This window comes from Brachyhypopomus gauderio, chromosome 1 (assembly GCF_052324685.1).
Source record: "Brachyhypopomus gauderio isolate BG-103 chromosome 1, BGAUD_0.2, whole genome shotgun sequence".
In the NCBI taxonomy this organism is placed as follows: Eukaryota; Metazoa; Chordata; class Actinopteri; order Gymnotiformes; family Hypopomidae; genus Brachyhypopomus; species Brachyhypopomus gauderio.
The window spans coordinates 10,390,414-10,412,755 of record NC_135211.1 but is presented as its reverse complement, the minus strand read 5'-3'; the positions used below and the strand labels follow the sequence as shown (position 1 = coordinate 10,412,755).

The 22,342-nt window shown below is 41.7% G+C and overlaps 2 protein-coding genes across 5 annotated transcripts in view; both read right to left on the bottom strand.

Moving 5' to 3' along the window:
• Positions 1 to 38: 38 nt before the first annotated feature.
• mapkapk3 (MAPK activated protein kinase 3) lies at positions 39 to 18,814 on the bottom strand. 2 transcript variants are annotated; one of them, XM_076990828.1, is made up of 11 exons: positions 18,668 to 18,814; positions 18,080 to 18,394; positions 7,292 to 7,431; positions 4,161 to 4,225; positions 3,767 to 3,846; positions 3,458 to 3,584; positions 3,169 to 3,244; positions 2,559 to 2,683; positions 1,764 to 1,849; positions 1,573 to 1,653; positions 39 to 1,263 (listed from the first exon to the last, which is right to left on the bottom strand). In XM_076990828.1, the coding sequence occupies exons 2-11, from the start codon at positions 18,350 to 18,352 to the stop codon at positions 1,111 to 1,113; spliced, it is 1,206 nt and encodes a 401-aa protein (XP_076846943.1). In that variant the 5' UTR covers positions 18,353 to 18,394; positions 18,668 to 18,814; the 3' UTR covers positions 39 to 1,110. The 2 variants fall into 2 exon arrangements, with proteins under 2 accessions (XP_076846943.1, XP_076846953.1); XM_076990838.1 differs by having other exon boundaries at positions 18,628 to 18,761.
• Positions 18,815 to 18,902: 88 nt separating this feature from the next.
• Positions 18,903 to 22,342, bottom strand: part of dnah1 (dynein, axonemal, heavy chain 1) — a 70,316-nt gene continuing 66,876 nt past the window's right edge. For all 3 annotated transcript variants that reach the window (XM_076990799.1, XM_076990808.1, XM_076990816.1), the window contains exons 75-78: positions 21,987 to 22,131; positions 20,983 to 21,189; positions 20,015 to 20,249; positions 18,903 to 19,560 (exon numbers count right to left, since the gene is read on the bottom strand). In XM_076990799.1, the coding sequence (XP_076846914.1) occupies positions 19,439 to 19,560; positions 20,015 to 20,249; positions 20,983 to 21,189; positions 21,987 to 22,131 (709 nt within the window). In that variant the 3' untranslated portion in view covers positions 18,903 to 19,438. The remainder of the gene's footprint in view (positions 19,561 to 20,014; positions 20,250 to 20,982; positions 21,190 to 21,986; positions 22,132 to 22,342) is intronic.

The window sequence follows — 22,342 nt, the reverse complement described above, 5'->3', positions numbered from 1 at the left end:
TATACGTGTTATTTTGTGAAGTGATGGTGAGGAAACTGTTTAGTGAGCAGAACTTCCATGTGTTTATTTTTTTCCTTTGGAAATTTTGCAGACAAGGTTGGGCATATTTTACATGAGACCTCCCCATCTAACGGCACGTTACTGCGGCGGTGTACCGAAGGTTGGAATAAGAATGGGGCGATAAAAAAAACATACTTTTTATGTTTTTTTTCCCTGCAGAGACATCATTTTAAACAAAGCAACTTGAACAATATTGCATCAGTTCAGTGCCTCGCTGTCTCGGTATATTCATGAATTTGTGAACATAATGACTAATCTGAATAAGGGAAATCAAAGAGGATGGGATGATCATACAGATATACTGCTAAGATGGAAATAAATATTTAAAAACACGCCGTTTCTTGAAATATAAATCCATAATAAAGTTATTTTGGTTACATTTAAAGGACAGCATTGTCACAGTGTCTAAAAATAGGGATCTGACATTCCTGAATAAGGCAATACGGCATCGGTGCCATTCTGCGATCATATTCAGAACGATCTTCTGATCTATAGAACAGAGGAACCGACCTTTGAAGAAAAAACTAACCAACACACTCATATACACACAATTGCAACAGCTCCACTACAGAGTGTGTAGGCAGGAGAGTCCTCTCAGAGTAGACTCCTCCACTCAGAGTGAGTAGAAGAGAAATAAAGGTTCAGAGTTCAGGCTGCAAATGTGCCACAGATGGTAGAGTGACTGCACCTGTCATCCAGTCAGGGTCCATAAATATACACACCTAAGTGTCTATACACACACACACACACACACACACACATACATACACAACACTAACATGTGCAATATGCTGGTTATAGTGAGGGGGGATATGGTGGAGTCACTGGCGGTGTGGTCAGGACATAATTTTCTCTCCTGTCATACTTTCACTTCTTCTTTCATGCTAACACATTCCTTCTGCTCAATCACTGCTCCTGGTTTCCTCTTCTTCCCTGGACTACCACCAGTGTCTCTCTCCCCAGATGCGGTGGGCTGTCCAGGCCCTCCTCGTCCCTCCTTGGCTGTCTCTCTCCTTGGATGCAGCAGACTGTCCAGGCCCTCCTCGTCCCTCATTGGCTGTTGCAGACGGTGCTCTTCCCACTGGTAGCAGCGGCTCTCCGCCTCCTTTTGTTCAGCAGTGGGTTGCTGGATGTGTCCAGGTCCTTAATCTTCACCTGGTCGTAGTCCACACGCATGGTAGCCAGAGCGCTGGTCATCTCCTCCTAGAGACAGAACCAGTTGTTCAGAGTGAGTAAAATATAAGATGTGCTCCCATCTTGTGGATTTAGGTGTGAACTACAGCAAACATACATCGCAGACTATTAAACTAAATTAAATACAAACATTTTCATGACTTTATGTACTTTTTAATCATTGATTATAACCCAAAATTATAATTACAAACAAACATAAAAACATAATTTATACTGTTTAAAAAATACTGAAGCCTGACGAAATGCAGAATCAGGTTTTCATACGGAAATTATATTTCCATGTATGGCCAGCAGGGGTCAGTGCTGACTGCCACTTACTTTCACTTCATCCCACATTTCCTTGTCCTCAGTGAGTACGCGTGTGGTGTGCAGTGGCGTGGGAGGTACTGCCATGGATTGCTGAAAAGAAAAGGGAAAATAAAAGATCGCAAAATGGTTTAAATTCAAAATATGAACAACACGAAAATACATGTTCAGAAATATATTAATTCACACTAACACACACTCACATTGATCCAGGGGTGGTTCATGAACTGTGTGATAGTCATTCTTTCATTTGGGTCGGTCTTAAGCAGCTGGTTGATCAGTTGTTTGGCTGGTGGAGGAGAGACAATAAATATGTGTTTTTCTCACACGTTCACAGCTTTACAAACCATGCAGTGTTTGCGAGTGAAACGTCTGTGAGTGATGTCTGTAGTGTTTGTGAGTGAATTTGGTGTCTGAATGTTGTATTTGTGAGTGAATATAGTGATCTGAGTGAATGTATGTGTGAGTGGTCTATAGTGTCTATGAGTGAATGTATTGTCTATGAGGGAATTGTAGTGTTTGTGAGTGAATGTATGTGAGTGAAGTGACAGTGTGAAGTGGCTGAGTGAATTTTCTGTAGTGTTTGTGAGTGAATGTATGTATGTAAGTGAAGTGTCTGTAGTGTTTGTGAGTGAATGTATGTATGTAAGTGAAGTGTCTGTAGTGTTTGTGAGTGTAGTGTCTGCTTCTGCTCTTAGAGATTCTGAACAGGAAAAGGGCACGGTATAAATTCACACTTTGACACACACAACAGCTGAGGCATTCACACGCTACTATTTACAACACCCACACACGCAAGTGCACACACACACACACACCCTGACCCACATATACTCACACACAACTACCCTGAGCCACTCACACACCCACACAAACCATGAAGTTCAGTATAATGTCCTACAAATACTGTTAAAAGTACTTTACCCTGTCAGGATCACTAACACCCTCACACACACACATACACATACACACACACAATCACACAACTGTGCACTGACCCTCTGCGGACACATCGGCCCACTCCGGGTTGGGGAACTCGTACTGGCCCATGCGGATGCGGCGCTTCATGCCCGGAGAGATGGCCTGGCCTGTGTTGGAGTAAAAGGGCGGGAAGCCACACAACCTGCACACAAAAAGCACAACTACTACAACTACTGGATTGGACTGTGCAGGTTGCTTTAGCTTAAATAGGCAAACAGGCTGATGTATTAGGAGAATCATCTTGACAGGGCCATGGGGTTCTTTTCTTTCTCAGAAAACACCCATGTCAATGGCTCCAAGTTCCAAACCTAAAACACACCTACATACAGTTAATTTGACCAAGCATATTTTCTTCTGTAATTAATATAGTAATTAAAAAGAAAGAACTAAACATTGATTGCAATAGCATAGAACAATTCTACTACTGTGAGAGTAAATAATGTTTGGGGGCAAATGTACTTCAGTGACCATCAGTACCCTCACCCTAAAATCAGTAATCAGTGATCATCTGTACCGTAACCCTAACAGTAATTTAACCATAACATCAGTAGTCAGTGACCACTGGTAATCTAACATTAGTAATGAGTGAACAGACATACTAAGTACACCCAGTGTGTTCATACATACAGGATGTACATGATCACTCCCAGCGACCACATGTCACATGACTTGTCGTATTTCTCAGGGCCCAGAACCTCGGGGGCTGAGAGACAGACAGGGAGCAGGGAGGGTGAGAGAGGGAGAGACACAGGCAGGGAAGCCATCAGAGAAACAGAAATACATGCAAAGTCAGCAAAACACATTAATGAAACTGACAAGAGAAAGGTATTGATGACAGCAGTGTAAGGGTCAAAGGTGCGGCCTGCGTAAGGGTCAAAGGTGCGTGGTGAGGCTTACAGCAACATAATACACATACCCACATAATATGGAGTGTAGCATGGCGTCTGCAGTGGGTTGTGCAAGGACGTTTCTTTAGCAAAACCAAAGTCCGTCAGTTTGAGAATGGCGTTGGAGTCTTTAGTGGTGTAGAGCAGGTTCTCTGGCTGGGGGAGATGAGGTGGTTAAGGCTGTCAGCTAATTAAAGTAGACAGAGTGTTGCTGTAGGAGTGACGATCTAGGATTTTCGCTACAAGAGTACAAAATAGCAGACAGCAGAGCAGGATAAACTGCTTTACAGCTGTTTTATTGGTGCACACACACCTGTACGCATATACACCACACTCACCTTGATGTCTCGGTGTGCGATGTCCATATTGTGCAGGTACTGAATGGCTGTGCCAATGTGTCGCATGATCTCGGAGCCTTCTACAGAAAAACATGGGTGGTTATGAAGCTTTATGAAGCATTACATTTACTAGCAAGACTATGGAAAGTGTGGTTGAGTGTGTTAAGAAGGTCTTGCCCTCAGGGGTACTATACTATACTCAGGGGTACTATACCAGTTGTGACTCAGTCATAGCCAACATTAATCAAACTGTTGTTGTTGGCTGGACTGGGCTGGGCTGGGCTGGAGGGGTCTGGACTGGAAATTGCTTTTTTGGAGCTGACGATTGCGGTTTCCCATTGTATGTGTGTGTGGCGGATGATCAAAAATAACAAACAGAAAGAGATGATTTTACCTCTCTCTGTAAAGGCCTGGTCTCCTCTGGCCTGAATCCTACTGAAGAGCTCACCTCCTTCCATACTGAAACACACACACACACACACACACACACACACCGAAACTAACATTTAATCTCACTTCCTATTTCACAGGGAGAGATAGTCTGAGGAGAACACATGAACTTAGCATTAGAAAAACTGTGATAATGTAAAGAAAATATTGCTAAGAAGAGACAAGTGAAGGAGAAAGAGAGAGAAAATATGTTAAATATTGAAGCGAACAGAGACTGAAAATGAGGCCAGATTAAACCATGGAATCATTTTCTTTCTGAGAATTTGGCAACATGAGTCACACTCTCCTATGCACACACACACCCACATGCCCTCACACATACATACACACGCACATACACACACACACCCACTCACACATACACACATTCACATAAACTAACTGCTACGAGAAATACAGTGAGATTAAACCACAAACACACGCACACCATTTCACAACTGTAACAAGCTCTGCTTTCCCTCAACACATTCCATATAACAAAACCTCGAGATCACACTTTCATTAGAGTACACAGTATAAATTAAATTATAGTATTATTCTTTTACAACTCTAGGCTACGCTTAGCATAAAATCTAATCTTCTCATTAATCTCCTGATGACAAAAAACTACCCATCTTTCTCAGAAATTATGGGGACTTAGAAAGAAACTAAAATTGGCACACACACATACACAAACCTTGTGACAACTGTGACGGCAAGCTAATTCACTGTAAGTATTTCTGCAAACCTCTCAGACTAATAGACAATCAGTGAGTGGTCCAGTGTGAATTTGAGTGACAACAGAATGGGGAATAATTCAAATGAGTCAGTGGAATAGGGAGTAAAAAGTCTTATGAAGTCTACAATTGAGGGGAAAGGTAAAGTTCTAAGGTCAGGTCACATGAAGGAGTTCACCACATCCCGGAGGGTTCATCACATCCCCCAGGCTTCACCAGTCCTAGATGGTTTCCCACTCATACACAGATGGTCCAAAAGAACCCAGTAGCTTCATTGTGGTCTCTGCTGTACCGTGACTAAAGACGGAGTCCTGTTAAAGAATCACCTACAATTCTCTCTGCAAAATGCAGGTTTAGATACATTTGAAAAATAATAAGAACATTAGATTGTGCCAATAAATATGTGTTGTGCTGACATCAGTGACTCATGTGAGGTCTGCTAATGCAACCTTGACTGTGTGCAAATGAGCAAAACATATCATGCTTTCACTAAGAAGAGTCCCCGACCAAAAGAACTTGTGTCTGAGGCGAGAAAACACTGAACTGTGCAATACTGTGGTTCCCCAGTAACAGCCTTTTACAACCACAGGACTGATTCAGCTTGGGTGGAAGCAAACTGTGACTTCCTGAGTTTTTGTAAGGGGTGTTTGTAACTGGGTATTTATGAGATGGAGTTTGTAAGGGGGGCATTTGTGAGAAGCAAGGTTATAATCGTCAACGAAAACGAACAAAAAAAATGAAAACTGATATTGAAAAATAAAAACATTTTCGTTAACAGAAATTAATAATATTGATAATTAAAAGAAAAAAACGATAACTAACTGTAACGGTATTACATGTTTAGAAAACTAAAACGTTCTGAAATTATAGATAGGATACCCTTCATTTTCGTCAATTTATTTATACGTCTTGTGGACTGATATGAAATAGATTTTTTCACTAGAAGTTTTACATTAGCTGACAGAACCGTACGGCACCTCATGGTCAGTCATGTTGTTTATTTAGAGCTCCTGCTTGCCATGCTAGCCTGCAAAATTATGACAACAAAAGTTGGGAGTCCTGTATGGGATTGTTTTTTAATATGACTACGAGAAAGACTACATGTCTAGTAGTGGAAACAGGTGAGAAAATATATGGAGTAGTTCTGAAAAGGAAAAACCCCATGAATCTCAAAGCTCACACAATAGGGCTAACTGCCAGTACCTTGACAAGCTGCATCTGAGTAGCTCTGCCGAAAGAGAAGCACCATATCGGCTGGGTAGCAGCAGGAAGGAGAACCATAATGGACCGTATTGATCAGTGATTAAATAGATGCTGGTTAGTTAATATGCAGGAAGAGGATGTATGCACTGGTTAATGTGTTGAGACTGGATGTCAACACGACTGTATGACTCGATTGCCTTCAAAAAGTGTAGCTTTTCACTCAAACCAAAATAGGGCTACGTTCCTATGTTCGTATCTGCCCTTAGTCTCCTTGTGGACTGTTACAGGTTTTGTGGACAGTTGGTTGTTCAACAGTAATTGAATACTTTTTTAAATGGTATCTTTTGATGAGTTTTTATTACACAATATTTACGCTGAACGTTTTGAATCATGCACCTGACAAATAACCCAAAGTATGAAAAAACTAAAACTTAGAACTAATGAAAACTAAACTAAAACTAAGCTTAAAAAAACAAATAAAAACTAGCAAACATTCTCTAAAAATTAGTTTTAGTTAAAAAAATGTTAAAACTAACTGAATTAGAAAAAAAGTCACAATGAAATAAAAACTAATCTATAATGAAAAATCCAAAACTATTATAACCTTGGTGAGAAGGTGTTTGCAATGAGATGTTTATGAGGAGTAGTTTTTAAGGGGTTTGTGATGCGGTATTTGTAAGGGGGTATTTGTGTTAGTAAGGAGGTGTTTGTTGGTACTTCTGGATTACTATGTTATGTTACTTCTGATTCAAGACCAGCTAGGTCACATCAACTCACTGGCAGAACTTGGTGACTCTGCACACACTTTTCACATTAAGTGGCACTGTCACTCTAAAGAGTAGGACGACTCCATTGCTGTTCCACATCTGGACCCGCTCCATCCTGGGAATCCTGGTGTGCTTTCAGAACTAATCAATCCAAGACGGACCAACACATTAAGCCAGTATTCTTTCAAACACTTCTCATGTTTTATTTGGTGACCAGTTCCTCTTCCACAGGAGGGAACAAAATAAATGCTCTAAGCAGTAAGGATGTGGCTGCAGTCATTTACCAGCATCGTGATCAGCTGACTGGTGACTGGGACCTGAGATATGCCTTATAAAAGCCTGAGAGATGCATGCTGGGAAATGTAGTTGAAGAACTGAAGGGTTCCTACCATTCCATGATGATGAGCAGGCACTTTTTGCCATGGTGCATATTCTCGTAGAGGCTCAGGATGCGCACGATGTACAGACCGCCGGACACGCGGCTGTGCAGCTCCACCTCACGCCGTGCCTTTGGGGTGTCATACAGGATCTGAGAGGAGCACAGGAACACAGGAACCTGTGAGGTCAGCTGTGGCCTCATGCCTCAGGCGGATCTGACAGTGTTTGGGATATTTGATAATCATTAGAAAAGAGAGCTGAGCCGGTAACTGAATTCGTGTTTACACTTACATTAAGTGATCAGGTTTGGATCTGACAACCAAATGATCAAAATGGAAGAATGGATTGAGGAAATATATGTATAGGACATACATATGTATAGGATATTAATAAAAATGATTTAAAACTGCCATTTCAGTCAGTCCATGCAGCTAGAACATTATAAATTCTGTTAGTGGTTAGTAGTTAGTATTCAATGGTTAGTGGTTAGTAATTAGTAGTTAGTGTTCAATGTCAGTGGTTAGTAGCTACCTGTTCACTCAACATTCACATAATTTCTCAATGTAGTCAATTGTAAGTTTGTATGTACTTAAAGATCTAGTAGCAATAATTTTAACACAGTATAAAAACTCAACTTCAAATTGTATACATTTGAGTGGATTGTTTAGGTTCGATGACGTGAGAGAGAAGTTTCTATATGTACTGTCAAAATGTTATTTATGACATTTTATTTTATATATTTCAGGAAGAGAAACATTAAGATTTAGAACCATTCAGATTATGCTTAATGTTCACTGCTCCTAGCCACATGCAGTGATAGATGAGTAAACTACATGTGCAGTGATAGATGAGTAAACTACATGTGCAGCGATAGATGAGTAAACTACATGTCCAGTGATAGATGAGTAAACTACATGTCCAGCGATAGATGAGTAAACTACATGTGCAGCGATAGATGAGTAAACTACATGTGCAGCGATAGATGAGTAAACTACATGTGCAGCGATAGATGAGTAAACTACATGTACAGCAATAGATGAGTAAACTACATGTGCAGCGATAGATGAGTAAACTACATGTGCAGCGATAGATGAGTAAACTACATGTGCAGCGATAGATGAGTAAACTACATGTGCAGCGATAGATGAGTAAACTACATGTACAGCGATAGATGAGTAAACTACATGTGCAGTGATAGATGAGTAAACTACATGTGCAGTGATAGATGAGTAAACTACATGTACAGCGATAGATGAGTAAACTACATGTACAGCGATAGATGAGTAACCTACATGTACAGCGATAGATGAGTAACCTACATGTGCAGTGATAGATGAGTAAACTACATGTGCAGTGATAGATGAGTAAACTACATGTCCAGTGATAGATGAGTAAACTACATGTCCAGTGATAGATGAGTAAACTACATGTCCAGTGATAGATGAGTAAACTACATGTCCAGTGATAGATGAGTAAATTACACGCACACAGATAGATAAATGAGTGTAGCACACATCCAGTGGACTGGAGTAGACATAGCATAAGTCTTTCATCACAGACTTTTTTTGGGACCAGGGTGTCATCCATCTCATTCTGGGTGACTGCCACACACCTCAGTGTGAGTGAGTGTGTCTATGTATGTGTGGCTGGGTTTGTGTGAGTGAATGTGAAAGAAAGTGAAACACACTACTAGTTCCATGTATAATTCAGAACTTAAAGGAGTTCTCCATCTTTATAAACAATGAGCCAGAGATGCTTCGCCGTCAGGGAGCCAACAGAGGGGCCTCATTACCCTCACGCAGCTCAGACACGTCCAGCAAACAAACAAAGAAACAAACCGACAGGCAAACTGAGCTACAATCTGCCTGAGTCAAGGTCCAAAGCTGTTTGTGTGTGAATTCGTGGAGGCGTCCAGTGTGTAATGCAGTCTGACCTCCTCCCACTAATGCAACCCTTTCTGTTGATTCTAAACTACTGTGTGTGTGTGTGTTACACAAGGACAACCTGCTCTCTCAGCAGCAGTGTCTGTGTGTAGTGATGTGTCCTGTGAGTGCAGTGGGGACCATTTGATGGATATGTTTATAATTCTTCCTCGGTTCAGTGAGGAACCACAAACAACACAGAGTCAAATGTGCAGAGACAAAAAAAAACATTTCAAGAAACGTTTTTACGTAACACATGCAAACCAGCCATACGTTAAGAATCAGATAAGGCTAAAGATGACATTTATGCATGTGTGGGAGGGGCGTGGGGCTGGGATAATCATGAGCCAATGGCATTATGAGGAACTCATTACTGCAAACAGAAACACCAGTAGGTCATTACCTACTCATTTCAGACTCCTTGGTGGCACAGAAACTAACACTAAATGATTACTGTCAAACCATTCAGACCTCATGCACAATCCATCGAAAGATCCTAAGAATGTCTTGTGTATCTGCAAACTTGGTATCTTAAACTACCTACGGAATGTTATGTTGTAAATATCTATAATGACCAGTGGTGCGAATAATGCCGTTAAAAATAACGGTGTTAGGTAATGGCATCATTTTGTCAGTAACGGAATAATATAATTAATTACTTTTCCTGTCGTTACAACGCCGTTGATGTTACTGGTCATTAAAAGTGGTGCGTTACTATATATTGATATACTAACAGTAATACGAGCGGACCCCTGCCCAGACTAGTGAGGAGTAACAGATCTCGATAGGTCACAGTTCTCGGTGTAACACCTGTTTAACTTAACAAGTCAGTAAGCGATTGGCTAAGGAAACGTTATGGTAGCCAATCAGAGCCAGTGTTTTTACACGTGTGCCGAAGCACACCAGTGACACGAAACAAACGGAGAAGAGACAGAAATGGCGAGTCAGGAGCAAGCCGAAGAAAAATTAGCATTTTCAAGGTGGCGATATAAACATTATTTAAGAAAATACTTGTAGTTCCTGAATGTCTAACAGACTGGGTATTTGATTTATTTAATTAAGAATTAAATTTAATTTGATAGATGTAAATGCACTTTATATAGTGTAATCCTGGACTGGTCTGTTGATGTGCAATAAATATCAAAAGTTAAACACCTTTCTGATCTACTCATTTCAACTGACTGTGAAAACTGCTTTTTCAAAAAAGTCTTACTCATTGGTATATAACTTCTTTTTTTTTTTTACTGTAATGCAAATAGTTACTTTCCCTGGTAACGAGTTACTTTTATTATAGAGTAATTCAGTTACTAACTCAGTTACTTTTTTGAACAAGTAGTGAGTAACTATAACTAATTACTTTTTTAAAGTAACGTTCCCAACACTGATAATGACACACTGTAATGGACAACAACATGTGATGTACTTATGTGTACTGATTAAGAAATACAGAAATGTGAACTTGTGGTGTTTTATGTGTTATATTGTGGTTGTTTATGCTTGGTGTGTTTTCCTACATTCCCTGTAATAAGGACATTAAATAATCTGCAACTGCAGCACATTTACATTTAGAATCACTGACACCTAGAATCACAGAGAGGATGTAAAAACACAGACAGCTAACTCACAGTAAAATCACTGACACACACTGAAACACAAATGGCATAGTGAAACTTATCAGACAGACAAAACACATATCACACAACACATCAGACACACTTAAACACAACGTGGAACATGGCAGATACACACTGAAAAACATGCAACACAGTCACACACTAAACTTCTTCGAGGCATATGTGGACATGTTTTTCCACTACTGGTTTATTCGAAGCTTTTGTTCTTCAAATCACCATGAAAACTTGTTGGCTGCATGCTGCGATAAGTCCTTCATGTTGAACATTCAAATTTGCTTTGAATGTAAGAGAACAACTTAATGAGACCTATGTACATATCTTCAAAATAAAAGTAATTACTTCTAACTTGATAAATTGTAAACTTATTGTGCTATGTTTCAGTGTGTGTAACTGCGTTCACAAGATACATATATGTTATACACTCACTGAGAGCGATTGCAAATTTCCCAAATGACATGTACAGTAAACAAGTTACAGGCTGATTACTAGTATTTGAAGAAGTCATCCTGCAATTCAAATTAATTGAATTCATTCAGGTCAAAGGCACAAACGCGCGCACACACACCCACACACACATCTGTGTTTGCATTCTAACATATTAAGTCTTTGTTTGCCTTAAGGAGAGAATGAGGTGGATTTAATCTGTGCTTATACTGACGTAGCTCCTCATCCGGGCTAAAATTAGATCACTGTAACCTGCAACCTGTCTAGCGTCTGCCACAGCTCACACACTGGGCTTTTATCTGTAGCACCACTCTGATCACATGAAGATCTGATCTGTACCTGAACCCTCACCTCAACCATCTATAAAGATCAACGAGCTCTGGCCAGTGTCTGGTGTCACTCCTCATGCCAGTGGTTGTGCTCAGGGTCTCTCACATCTCACTAATTCACCACTCAAATGGTCTAAGGCCCGAAATAAGAAATAACTCTAACCATGCTAGGAGACAAAGACTCCACAACTGGAAGTTGGAACCCAGCTAAGGGAGTGTAGCAGCAGTTAAGGGAGTGTAGCAGCAGCTAAGGGAGTGTAGCAGCAGCTAAGGGAGTGTAGCAGCAGCTAAAGGAGTGTAGCAGCAGCTAAGGGAGTGTAGCAGCAGCTAAAGGAGTGTAGCAGCAGCTAAGGGAGTGTAGCAGCAGCTAAGGGAGTGTAGCAGCAGCTAAGGGAGTGTAGCAGCAGTTAAGGGAGTGTAGCAGCAGCTAAGGGAGTGTAGCAGCAGCTAAAGGAGTGTAGCAGCAGCTAAGGGAGTGTAGCAGCAGCTAAGCTGGACCAGGCTGGAAGAACAAGTAACAATAACACACATGGCACGTTGGGAGGGGGGCAGACTCACCACCTGAATTACCAATCATGAGCGGACCAAAGGACAACACAATAGTTAATAGTATAATAATACTATAATAATAATAGTGCAATAAAGATTTAATGTTTCAGAAAGGGTTTGCAAATGACTCAGCCCTCATTTGTCAGACATCTCAAAAACAGTCAAGCAAAAGAGGAAACTACAAGAATATCTGTGATTGGTCAGGGTACCCACTGTGCACGCAACTGACAACTGTGTGATTTGTCAGAAACACACATATGGTGCTTTTATAATGGCCACTGTATAAAAAGGAAAAATGTTCATTAGTGCTTTTTGTTATTAGGTAACCTCTGGGGTTTTGTCTAATTGCTGTTTAGGTTACGAAGTAACTGCTGTAGTTGTGTGTAACTGCACGCCTGTTACGAGGTGACTGCTGTGTGTAACTGCACGCCTGTTACGAGGTAACTGCTGTAGTTGTGTGTAACTGCACGCCTGTTACGAGGTAACTGCTGTAGTTGTGTGTAACTGCACGCCTGTTACGAGGTGACTGCTGTGTGTAACTGCACGCCTGTTACGAGGTGACTGCTGTGTGTAACTGCACACCTGTTACGAGGTAACTGCTGTAGTTGTGTGCCTGTGGGCCTTAGAAAGAGTTCACCAGCATGAACAGAAATACAGAAGAAGACGTAGTCAATACTGGAGTGCAAAAAATATGTATTCATCTGAGGCATTGTAATTGCTTAAATGGCAACGTCATTGAGTTACTCAGGTACATGATGTCTTATTAAAAAAATGTTTGTCAAATGAAAGGAAGACACATCTGAGAAGTTGGCTTCAGCCCACAAATACCTACATACTTAATGACACTTAGCCTCCCTGTGCTAGCAGACAGTCTGGTAACAGACATATCATGACTGAAGTAATCTAATTCAATTCTGGCTTTGGATGGCATTACACCAGCTCGTTGGGTTCCTACTCCATTCATCCATTAAAGGTCTTCTACTGTAACTACGTCATGAAGACGATGCCATGGTTAACAGTGCTTCCTTGCTCCCTGCCCAGGAACACCTGCAGGGTTCCGCATAACAGACGGAGGAAATTGGGTAATAAAAGACAGCAACTGAGAATAAGGCACAGGGCACAATGAAGATAACGAGCAAGTTCATGTGTTATGTGGCAACCATGGATGGGTTTAATGATTACACAGTCTAAAGCAGGGTTCAAGAATACAGCTCACCAGCCAGATGTGGCTCTTTTGATGACTGCATCTGGCTTTCAGATAAATCTTAGCTGACACAATGTTTCCTGACATTCCTAATTCCGCTGACATGTTAAAGTAAAAAAACATTACAGAAATCACAGTGTATACATTTCAAAATATATACATCTATTTTCCACCACACCTGTTCAGGGTTGGGGTAGCTGCAGCCAATCCCAGCCATCCTTTGGGGCACGGGAGGGTTCGGCACAAACTCTACTTTTATTGGATAATGCGGTAGCGCACACAAATTGAGTCGCAGACAACTAGCTAATTTATGCAGAGCAAAGCTTTTTGACAAAGAAGATGAAAGATGAGGAGTACCGTTAGTGCTGGGCGGTACGACCAAAATTCGATATCACAGTATTTTTCAAAGTTATATCTGTTTCACTGTATTTGACGGTTTTTCCCTCCATGCATGATGTGTTAACTTGCGAAAAGAATTACTGCAGTAGAGTGGTTAAGAGTACCCTATTCCACTGTTGGAAAAATGTCTCCACCTAAGTATTACATGTAATACAGATTTGCATGGCCCCATATGATCAGTTGTCAAATGGTAGCACTAAAGTGAATGAATCAAGCATGACAGTTGCAGTAAAAATGCAAAACCTTTTATTTAAAACATTTTTAAACAACATTAAAACTGTAGGCTTATACAACTTATGTGAACCAGCTACACGTAATATTATAAATTGCACACCAGTTTGTTAATAACAAATAAAGAGGTATTTAGTCAGGGCTGTTTGTCAATGGTTGTATTGTACTGAAAAGTCCCATATATCTTACCTTTAATCAAATAACATAATATTTAAATAAATAAATAATAACAGTGACCGAATACTGGGGAGACGGTACCATCTCTTTTAATGTGATAAAAAGTGAATTATTTCGAATCATTTCTATATGTGTATTTGTATAAATATGTAACTTAATAAAGTTGAAGGTGCTGGAAAATATAAATAATGGACTTTTAAAGTTCCGTACAAGTGCTTGAATTCCACCTTGTGAAGTTGTATGAACCCTGCAAACATAACTTTGCGCAAAACACAGCGCTGAAGAGCGGAACGCGTGAAGTTACAAAAATTAAGAGGCGCACGACCTTGTGACGCGAAGCCACCGTGATTGCGTCATTTTTCCAGGGGGGCCCTCACGCCAGTCGATTATTAATAATCGCACCAGACTTATTATACTCAACAATTGTTGGTCTTACTTAAAAATCCACGCATTTAGTGGTATTCAGTGTTAAAAAATATTGTATGGCTCTCACAAATATACATTTTAAAACAAGTGGCATTCATGGCTCTCTCAGCCAAAAAGGTTCCTGACCCCTGGTCTAAGGACAAAGAGCAATGAAGTTAAACAATGTTAGCGTCTCCGTTGTGTTTGATCCTACAGAAAACATTGTCAAGCACTGCAAGCTATTTTAGAATGGCAAAAGAGCAAGGATGGAAAGCAGTGTTTGGGAGGACAGTAGTGGACAGAGTAGTGTTGAAGAGGGCTGTGTTTGGGAGGACAGTAGTGGACAGAGTAGTGTTGGAGAGGGCTGTGTTTGGGAGGACAGTAGTGGACAGAGTAGTGTTGGAGAGGGCTGTGTTTGGGAGGACAGTAGTGGACAGAGTAGTGTTGGAGAGGGCTGTGTTTGGGAGGACAGTAGTGGACAGAGTAGTGTTGGAGAGGGCTGTGTTGCTGAGGACTGTCTGAAGAGCGATGTTGGGGCGGGCTGTGTTTGGGAGGATATATTGGAGAAGGTAGTGTTCTTGGGAGGGCTGTGAAGGGCGTTCTTTGGAGGGCGGTACTGGGGAGGGGGGTGTGGACGGTAGTATGACAGAGTAGTATGTGCTATTTAGGCAGCACAGTGGCTTGGTGGTTAGCACGTTTGCCTCTCAGCACTGGGGTCTTGGGTTCAAGTCCCTATCTGAGTGGAGTTTCCATGTTCTCCCTGTGTTTGCGTGGGTTTCCTCCGAGGTCTCCGGTTTCCTCCCACAGTCCAAAAACATGGAGAATTAGCATTCCCAGACAAATTCTCCCTAGTGTGTGTCTGTGTCTCTCTCTGTTCAATAAAAACAAGTTGTTGTCTGAGTGTGTGTGCTTGTATGCCCAGTGGTGGATGGTGCTCTGTCACTAGGGTCTGTCCTCTCTCTCTGTGTATCCCGGTAGAGAGTACGCTGTGCTCAATTGGCTGCCGCTTCTCACCGGTGTGTGATTGGTTGTCTGAGACGTAGCTGTGTTAACAATTGTAAAGCGCCTTGGGTATCCTGAAAGGCACTATATAAATTGAAATGTTCATTCTGACATCACACATCACTGTGATGTGCTCTGATGTGTGTTGTTGTTATAACCGGAACATCACATTCTGACAGGCAAGTGTCACCAAGCTGATCTAAACTCCTGCACTTTCCTGTATTGCAAAACAGCAGGTACACATTCAGCAACACAGGAGAGAAAGTGAGGGACAGACACCCATATTGGCTCAAAAAAGCTGATGTATTTAGACCAGTTACCAAGCATTTACATTTAACAGAACCTGATTCTGAAACAGAATCTCACAGAAATGGATCAAGTTACTCGGATCGTCCACCTGGATGGCAACATCCAACATGGCAACAACGACCCCCCCCCCCCCCATTGATTCTACGCATCGAGATGATACAGTCACCTGCTAACCAAATACAACATCATCCCTCAGGACCTGATGACCTTACAAAATGCTGATGTAGAAGAGGTTGGAGTTATCCAAATCCAATAGTTGACCATTATCAGACAAATCAGCTACATTACTGACTGTGACTGAGTCTCCTATTACAGAGATTAATAGAGAATTTTTGATGAGGGTGGTGTTAGAGATGGCTCCATCAAGTTAAATGTGTGAAATCATTTAGCTGCTTGAAATACTGGCTGCAGATGAGATGATAATCTGAGGCCCAATCAAAGGTGAGGGGGCGGGGACAGTAGAAAGGGCCCGTTCATTGTCACCGGTGCTGGAGAAGGGGCGGGTCAACTGATTTTATAGCACTGCAGGATATACGTGAGACTGTGCCCACCTCTCTGTGCCCTGTGACCAGACATGACATTGTGTCTTTTAAAACTAGAAACTGTCTGGAGTTCCAATATGGTATCTGGACTGAGTACAATTTCACTTGGACAGGAGCCAATCAGATTTGCCACACAAAGTAAGGAGGAAGAGAAGTCCCACATTCACGTATCTACAAATTCTGCCTGAGTGCAAAACTGTGCCTCTGATTATTGAAGCTATACTGCAGTTTGCATTATGAGGCTATCCATATCCAACACCCCCCCCCCCCCCCCCCCCCAAAAAAAAAAAAAACACATTACATTACAGCCAGCCAAACTGGCCTCAGATCAGCAGTAAAAAGAAAAACTCTCAGCACCATACACAGGAGTGCCAGTTAATTAGCTTCTTCTCAATCTGCCGTGTGTTTTATCACTATGGAGCCCGTTTGGTTCAGAATCAAATAGAAGGAGTAGATTGGGCTCAGTTTGTTTATGTATTGTTATGTGTAATTATCTCCATCTTGGGAGCATGTGCTAATTAAATTCGTATGACCATACTGACTTGTCCATGTGGGCACCCTTGACAAAAATTAGGAAGTGGTAGATGGTGGCATTCTAGTTTGATGCTGTTTTAACAGTGCTGTTCTTGTCTCTTCCTCTTGTTAAATGTTTCTATTTTACACTCATCCATTTTTTTTGTTTATTTCTTCTACTTACAGACTAATGTTCTGTCATAGACACACACCAAGTTAATTTATTTTTAAGTGTCAATCTAAAGGTACCTCTGACTTGAAACCTAACTGTAAACATCTAATTAAAGTCTTTAGCGTTTAGTCACCCTTACCCACAAATAAGTTCATTAGAATATTTGAATTTTATGCACAAAGGGCAGAGCAATAATTGATTTTCTGATATTTTGATCTATTGTTTGTGCAGACATTTCCACCTTTCTGTCTAGCTGATCATGCTGTTTGCTGAGTTACGCGCTGCCACGCGATAGTGGTGACACGCTTCCACTGCGTCATCACAACGCTGCGCGCTCCATCACAGTTTTGCGAAAGGGTCGAACGGGATCTGATGACCCAGTGATACTCCTCACGCCTTCCAGTAACCGGGCCCGGACACACACACACACACACGTGTACACGCGCGTGCACATTCTAATCATTCACACATGCCGTCATGCATCTTGAGATAAACAATATACTACAAGCCAAATAAGATGCTACCACATAAAGGCAAATAAGAGATAATGCACGACAACAGACTCAACTATATCGATATTGCTATAATAAACTCAACAACAACACTGTAATTTAGTTGTATGGTAATTTGTAAATATGTCATTTTGGAATGAGGGAGGCCGCGTGACTATAGCTGGCTCGTTTGCTTTTGTGTGCTGTATTCTATTTCAGAGCTGTAAAGCATGGTTTAAATCTGTACCACACGTAGCGCCACTGAATCACTGCAAGGTTTGATAAAAAAAACTATCTATATATGTTATGTATCTATAAACCCATAGGACAAATGTAATTAATGACCAAATGACTGCTGGTCAAAGGTCTTTCGTTTATAGTGCATGTAAGTGCGTGACCTATTCAACAAGTGATATGTAACCTGTACCGAGCTGTCCTGCTGGAGTTAACATAGCGGGCAACTTCCTCAACTTTACCTTCAGTGCGCACTTCTCTCCCGTCTTCTTGTTGAAACACTCCAAGACTTTGCCGTTGATTCCCAACCCCAGCACCTGACTGGAAATCTTGTAGTCGTCTGTCACCGCGTTGCGCTTGATTTCAAGTTTCGGTAAACCGGACACGGTGAGGTGCGAGGAGTCGCTGCCGGTGTCGGGTTTACACGCTTCACTTTCTCCCGTCCCGCTCCGCGAGTCTGGCTTCAGCCCGGGCTCCTGCGGCTTGTCCTCCGGCGCCTGGCCGTTGTGGAGCATGTTCGCTCGGTTACAGACCAAATTCAGCGTGTGTAAAGGACTCTGCGGAGTGTGCGAACCAAACCCGGTGTATTTCGGTTAGTGTCTGATGATTTATGGCATCAAACAAACTTACTGAACACCATCCGAAATTAACCACAAAAGACAAACTACGTTAAGTTTCATAGACGCAGTTTCTAACCTCTCTAGACGTAAAGACAGTTATATTCTCAAAGTAACCACTGAATTAAAATCTCGTAAATGTATATATCATTGATTTCCCTATGCATAAATACCCTAATTAAAATGAAGCGCCGTTTTTAGGTCTGTCCTCACCCTTCACTCAGAAAACTCCAATGAAAAGTCATGGACTTTTTATGAAGAAAGCTGGTGTGCTGGGTGTAGTTCCCGTCAAAGTCATCTTTTCTACCGTCCTACCCTTCAGTTCGTTCTCATGAGATCACTGGACCTTGCGTCAGTACTCTCCAGAAGTTCCACAGGCTCGCGTCTCTTAAAGAAACAGTGCTCCGAAAAGTACCCTGTGTGTGTGTGTGTGTGTGTGTGTGTGTGTGTGTGTGTGTGTGTGTGTGTGTGTGTGTGTGTGTGTGTGTGTGTGTGTGTGCGTGCGTGCGTGTGCGTGTGTATTACGTCAACATGCTTTGCTCAGGCAGCTGTTGGATAGGAGAGAACTGGTCAAGGGTTTGCATTTAAAGTTCTGTTTTTGAACTTTATTTTAATGAATGTATACCTCCATATGAGAAACAAAGCATGTATTTCTTGACAGGCCAACACAGAAGGTCAATGCTGAAAGGGCAAAGGACAGCTAATTGAGTTTGGCTGAGAGATAATTTCTGTGGAGAAACATGGAGTTTCCATGTAAAAATGCTTAGCTAATTTGCTTAAATAGCTATGGTTTAAACTGGAAATATAAAATGAATGTCCTGCCAATATTGTCAATGCATTTTCATCTACAGTTCTCTAAACACTGTATCCGTGTGAGGAATAGTGAGAAATTGACAGTGACAGATAAGGTTTGTGTATGTGAGTGTATGCACGTGTGTGTCCGTGTACGTGTGTGTGTGTGTACGTGTGTGTGTGTGTGTGTGTTCAGTAATCCAGTGCGCATAGTAGTGCCACGCCTCGTTTGATCCAGTGCTTCTGGCTTTGGTCTGTGGGCAGCTCCACTGCGATCACATAGTTTGTGGAGTGACCGGTGGTAGAGAGAGTTCCTGTTAGAGAAAGAGAGAGAGACAGGGAGAGGAAGAGAGACACAAGGAGAGGCGGATAGAGATAAAAAGGCAAACAAAGACAAAGAAAAAGCAGCAAGAATGAAACTACCACTGTGAAACTACCATTGTGAAACTACAACTGAAACTGCTACTGTGAAACTTTTACTGTGGAACTACCATTGTGAAACTACCATTGTGAAACTACCACTGTGGAACGACAGTGTCATGGCATGGTCAGCTTCTAGAGTGTGCTTCACAGTACATGACACAAACAGAACAAGGGGTGTCAGCTTTCAGGCAGAAAACCTGCACCGTTTACCATTCTGAAACTGTACACTGTACTGCTGTTTCCAACAAAAACACCTCCAGACACACGTGTATACACATATACACATGCAGACGCACACACACACACACACACACACACACACACACACACACACACACAGCTCACCAGCACGTGTAAGTGTTTTGTATATGGGACAGATGTAGACGCCAGAGTTCGGAGGCTTGCGGTTGGCAACGGGGAGCAGGCGAATGACAGCCATGTCCGTGTGGAGCTCCTTGGGCCTAGACTCAAGAAGCTGATGGGCCTGCCGGTCCCAGCGCGCTCCCTCCAGGAAGAGCCCGTGGATGAAGCAGCCTACCTCCGGCCGCTCATTCAGTTCCTCCACCGGCTCCTTCATCACCTGAATATTAGGACAAACCTACATGTCCTGAAAAAAACTACATGACAACTTTGGATATATGGCCCTTCATGGTAGATTCATGGTTGCTGAAGAATCCCACAGTCATAAACTCGTTGGGAACATGAAATGGGAACATTTAAACGGCTGATTATGGATATTTTTAATTGTGCATCTGTTTTTAGATTCACTCTGTAATTTGTCTAATGGTTTTAAAAGTCATACAAGCACCAGCCTATCAGTGCAACAAATGCATCACTATAGTTGCATAAAATCATAGTCCAATCTGTACTGCCTAAAATGGGCAGCCTGAAGGAATCACCTGAACAGAACCACAGAATACAGGTTTTCTTATGATTTGGCTCTAGCTGAGGAACAGAGTAGAGGAGTGTCAAGTATACCAGGATCATATCACTGTATAGAATCTTTGTTACATCATAAGTAGAACAGCTATAGCAGACTGGCTGTATTGTTACATCAAAAGCAGAACAGTTACAGCACTGATTGGCAGTACTGTTAGATCATACTCACATCAGTATCAGCACTGTTACATAATAAGTATATGAGTTAAGTGACATTCTGCTGTGTATGATGGTGTGCATCAAGTGTCTACATCTCTGATGAACAGTTTAGTGCTTCACTACTCTAGAACTCTTTTATGGAAGGTTGCTTATTGACAACAGGGACAGCACTTAATCACAAGATGAATGTTCATCATACATACAAAGCCCCACACCTCAAAATCAAAGCTGATGGTGTCAATGGAGAGTATGCAGCGGCGGGCGAAGTTCTGTAGTGTGCCCGTCAGGAAGGCCTGAGGGAAGAAGAATCCACTGATCCAGAACACGACAGGAATCCCACCAGCCATCCAGCCCTGAAGGAAGGCTAACCGCTGCAGCAGGTCCAACACCCAAGAAGCCAGTGGCTTCAGGGACGGGTAGGCCTATGGGAAAAGAGACGCTAAACCCCAGAGCTGCAGGCATATAACACCATACCTGTGTGGACACTAAACACCAGATACAATATATCACTATATTAACAAAATAATGTTTCTAATTCTAACATTATATATTACTATATACATTTGTTATGTAGCCAGGGGTTATAGGCAGGCGCAGAGGTTAGCAGTCTTCCCTAAGAGGGCTGCAAGAACGTCTTCAAGAGTTTTGTAGTGCTCAAAAGTGCTTTAATTTGTCAGTGATAAAAAGTGGATTATGACAATGTCAATATGTAGGCTTTAAAACAAGGGAACATTACCTAGCACGCTTGCCCATCGGGCCTCCTCTCTCTTCTCCCAGTCACCCGTATACACCCCCTAGCCCGTCCCCATTAGGTAGGACTTTGCTACCTCAGGTATAGGGAACCTCATCACAATATTACTATATATAGTTAGATATTGTAATCTGCCATAGAGCATCTGCTAAATGAAGTAAATATGAATGAGGTTCTTATGCCATAATCCTTACCATGTCCACACAGCACACCACAGTGCACACAGAGCACCATGCACCCACACATTTTAGAAATGTTTAATATCAGAAAGAATTCCACATATTGAATGAGTAATTCAGCCACTCAAGATAACAGAAAACATAAGCATTACAAGAAATAAAGTGTGTGTGTGAGTGTGTGTGTGTGTGTGTGTGTGTGTGAGAGAGAGAGAGAGAGAGAGAGAGAGAGAGAGAGATAGAGAGAGCGAGAGAAAGTGAGAATGCAGGAGTGTGAAGGACAGCTTCTTGCCTTGGCTTTCCACATGTCTGGGACAGCGTTGATGAACAGACTGTTAGCCATGAGTTCTAGTTCAGATGACATCACGACCACACCCTTCAGAGCCTTCAGCAGATCACTCAGACTCTGAGAGATCACAGCTAACAACTTATTATATCTGTCCAAAAGAAAGATCACATTAAATAGCTTCAAAAGAAAGCAAAATAATGGAGTACTAGCAACTTATTACATCAGAGAAAGAGTTTAAATGTCTCAAAATATTTGAGTAAAGAGGGATGGAGAGATACTCCAGTTGCTAATGGAGGTTACTGGTGTCAACTCTTTTGGAGGAAAAGGAGATATTATTTTAAAGAAAAAATAATGTTATA

Excerpts from the sequence above, each read along its gene's own strand:
- mapkapk3 (XM_076990828.1), bottom strand. The coding sequence starts at position 18,352 with ATGCTCCACAACGGCCAGGCGCCGGAGGACAAGCCGCAGGAGCCCGGG. Across the intron at positions 7,432-18,079 it reads GAGAGAAGTGCGCACTGAAG|ATCCTGTATGACACCCCAAA; the intron begins GTAAAGTTGAGG and ends TGCTCCTCTCAG. Across the intron at positions 4,226-7,291 it reads CTGCTCATCATCATGGAATG|TATGGAAGGAGGTGAGCTCT; the intron begins GTAGGAACCCTT and ends TGTGTGTTTCAG.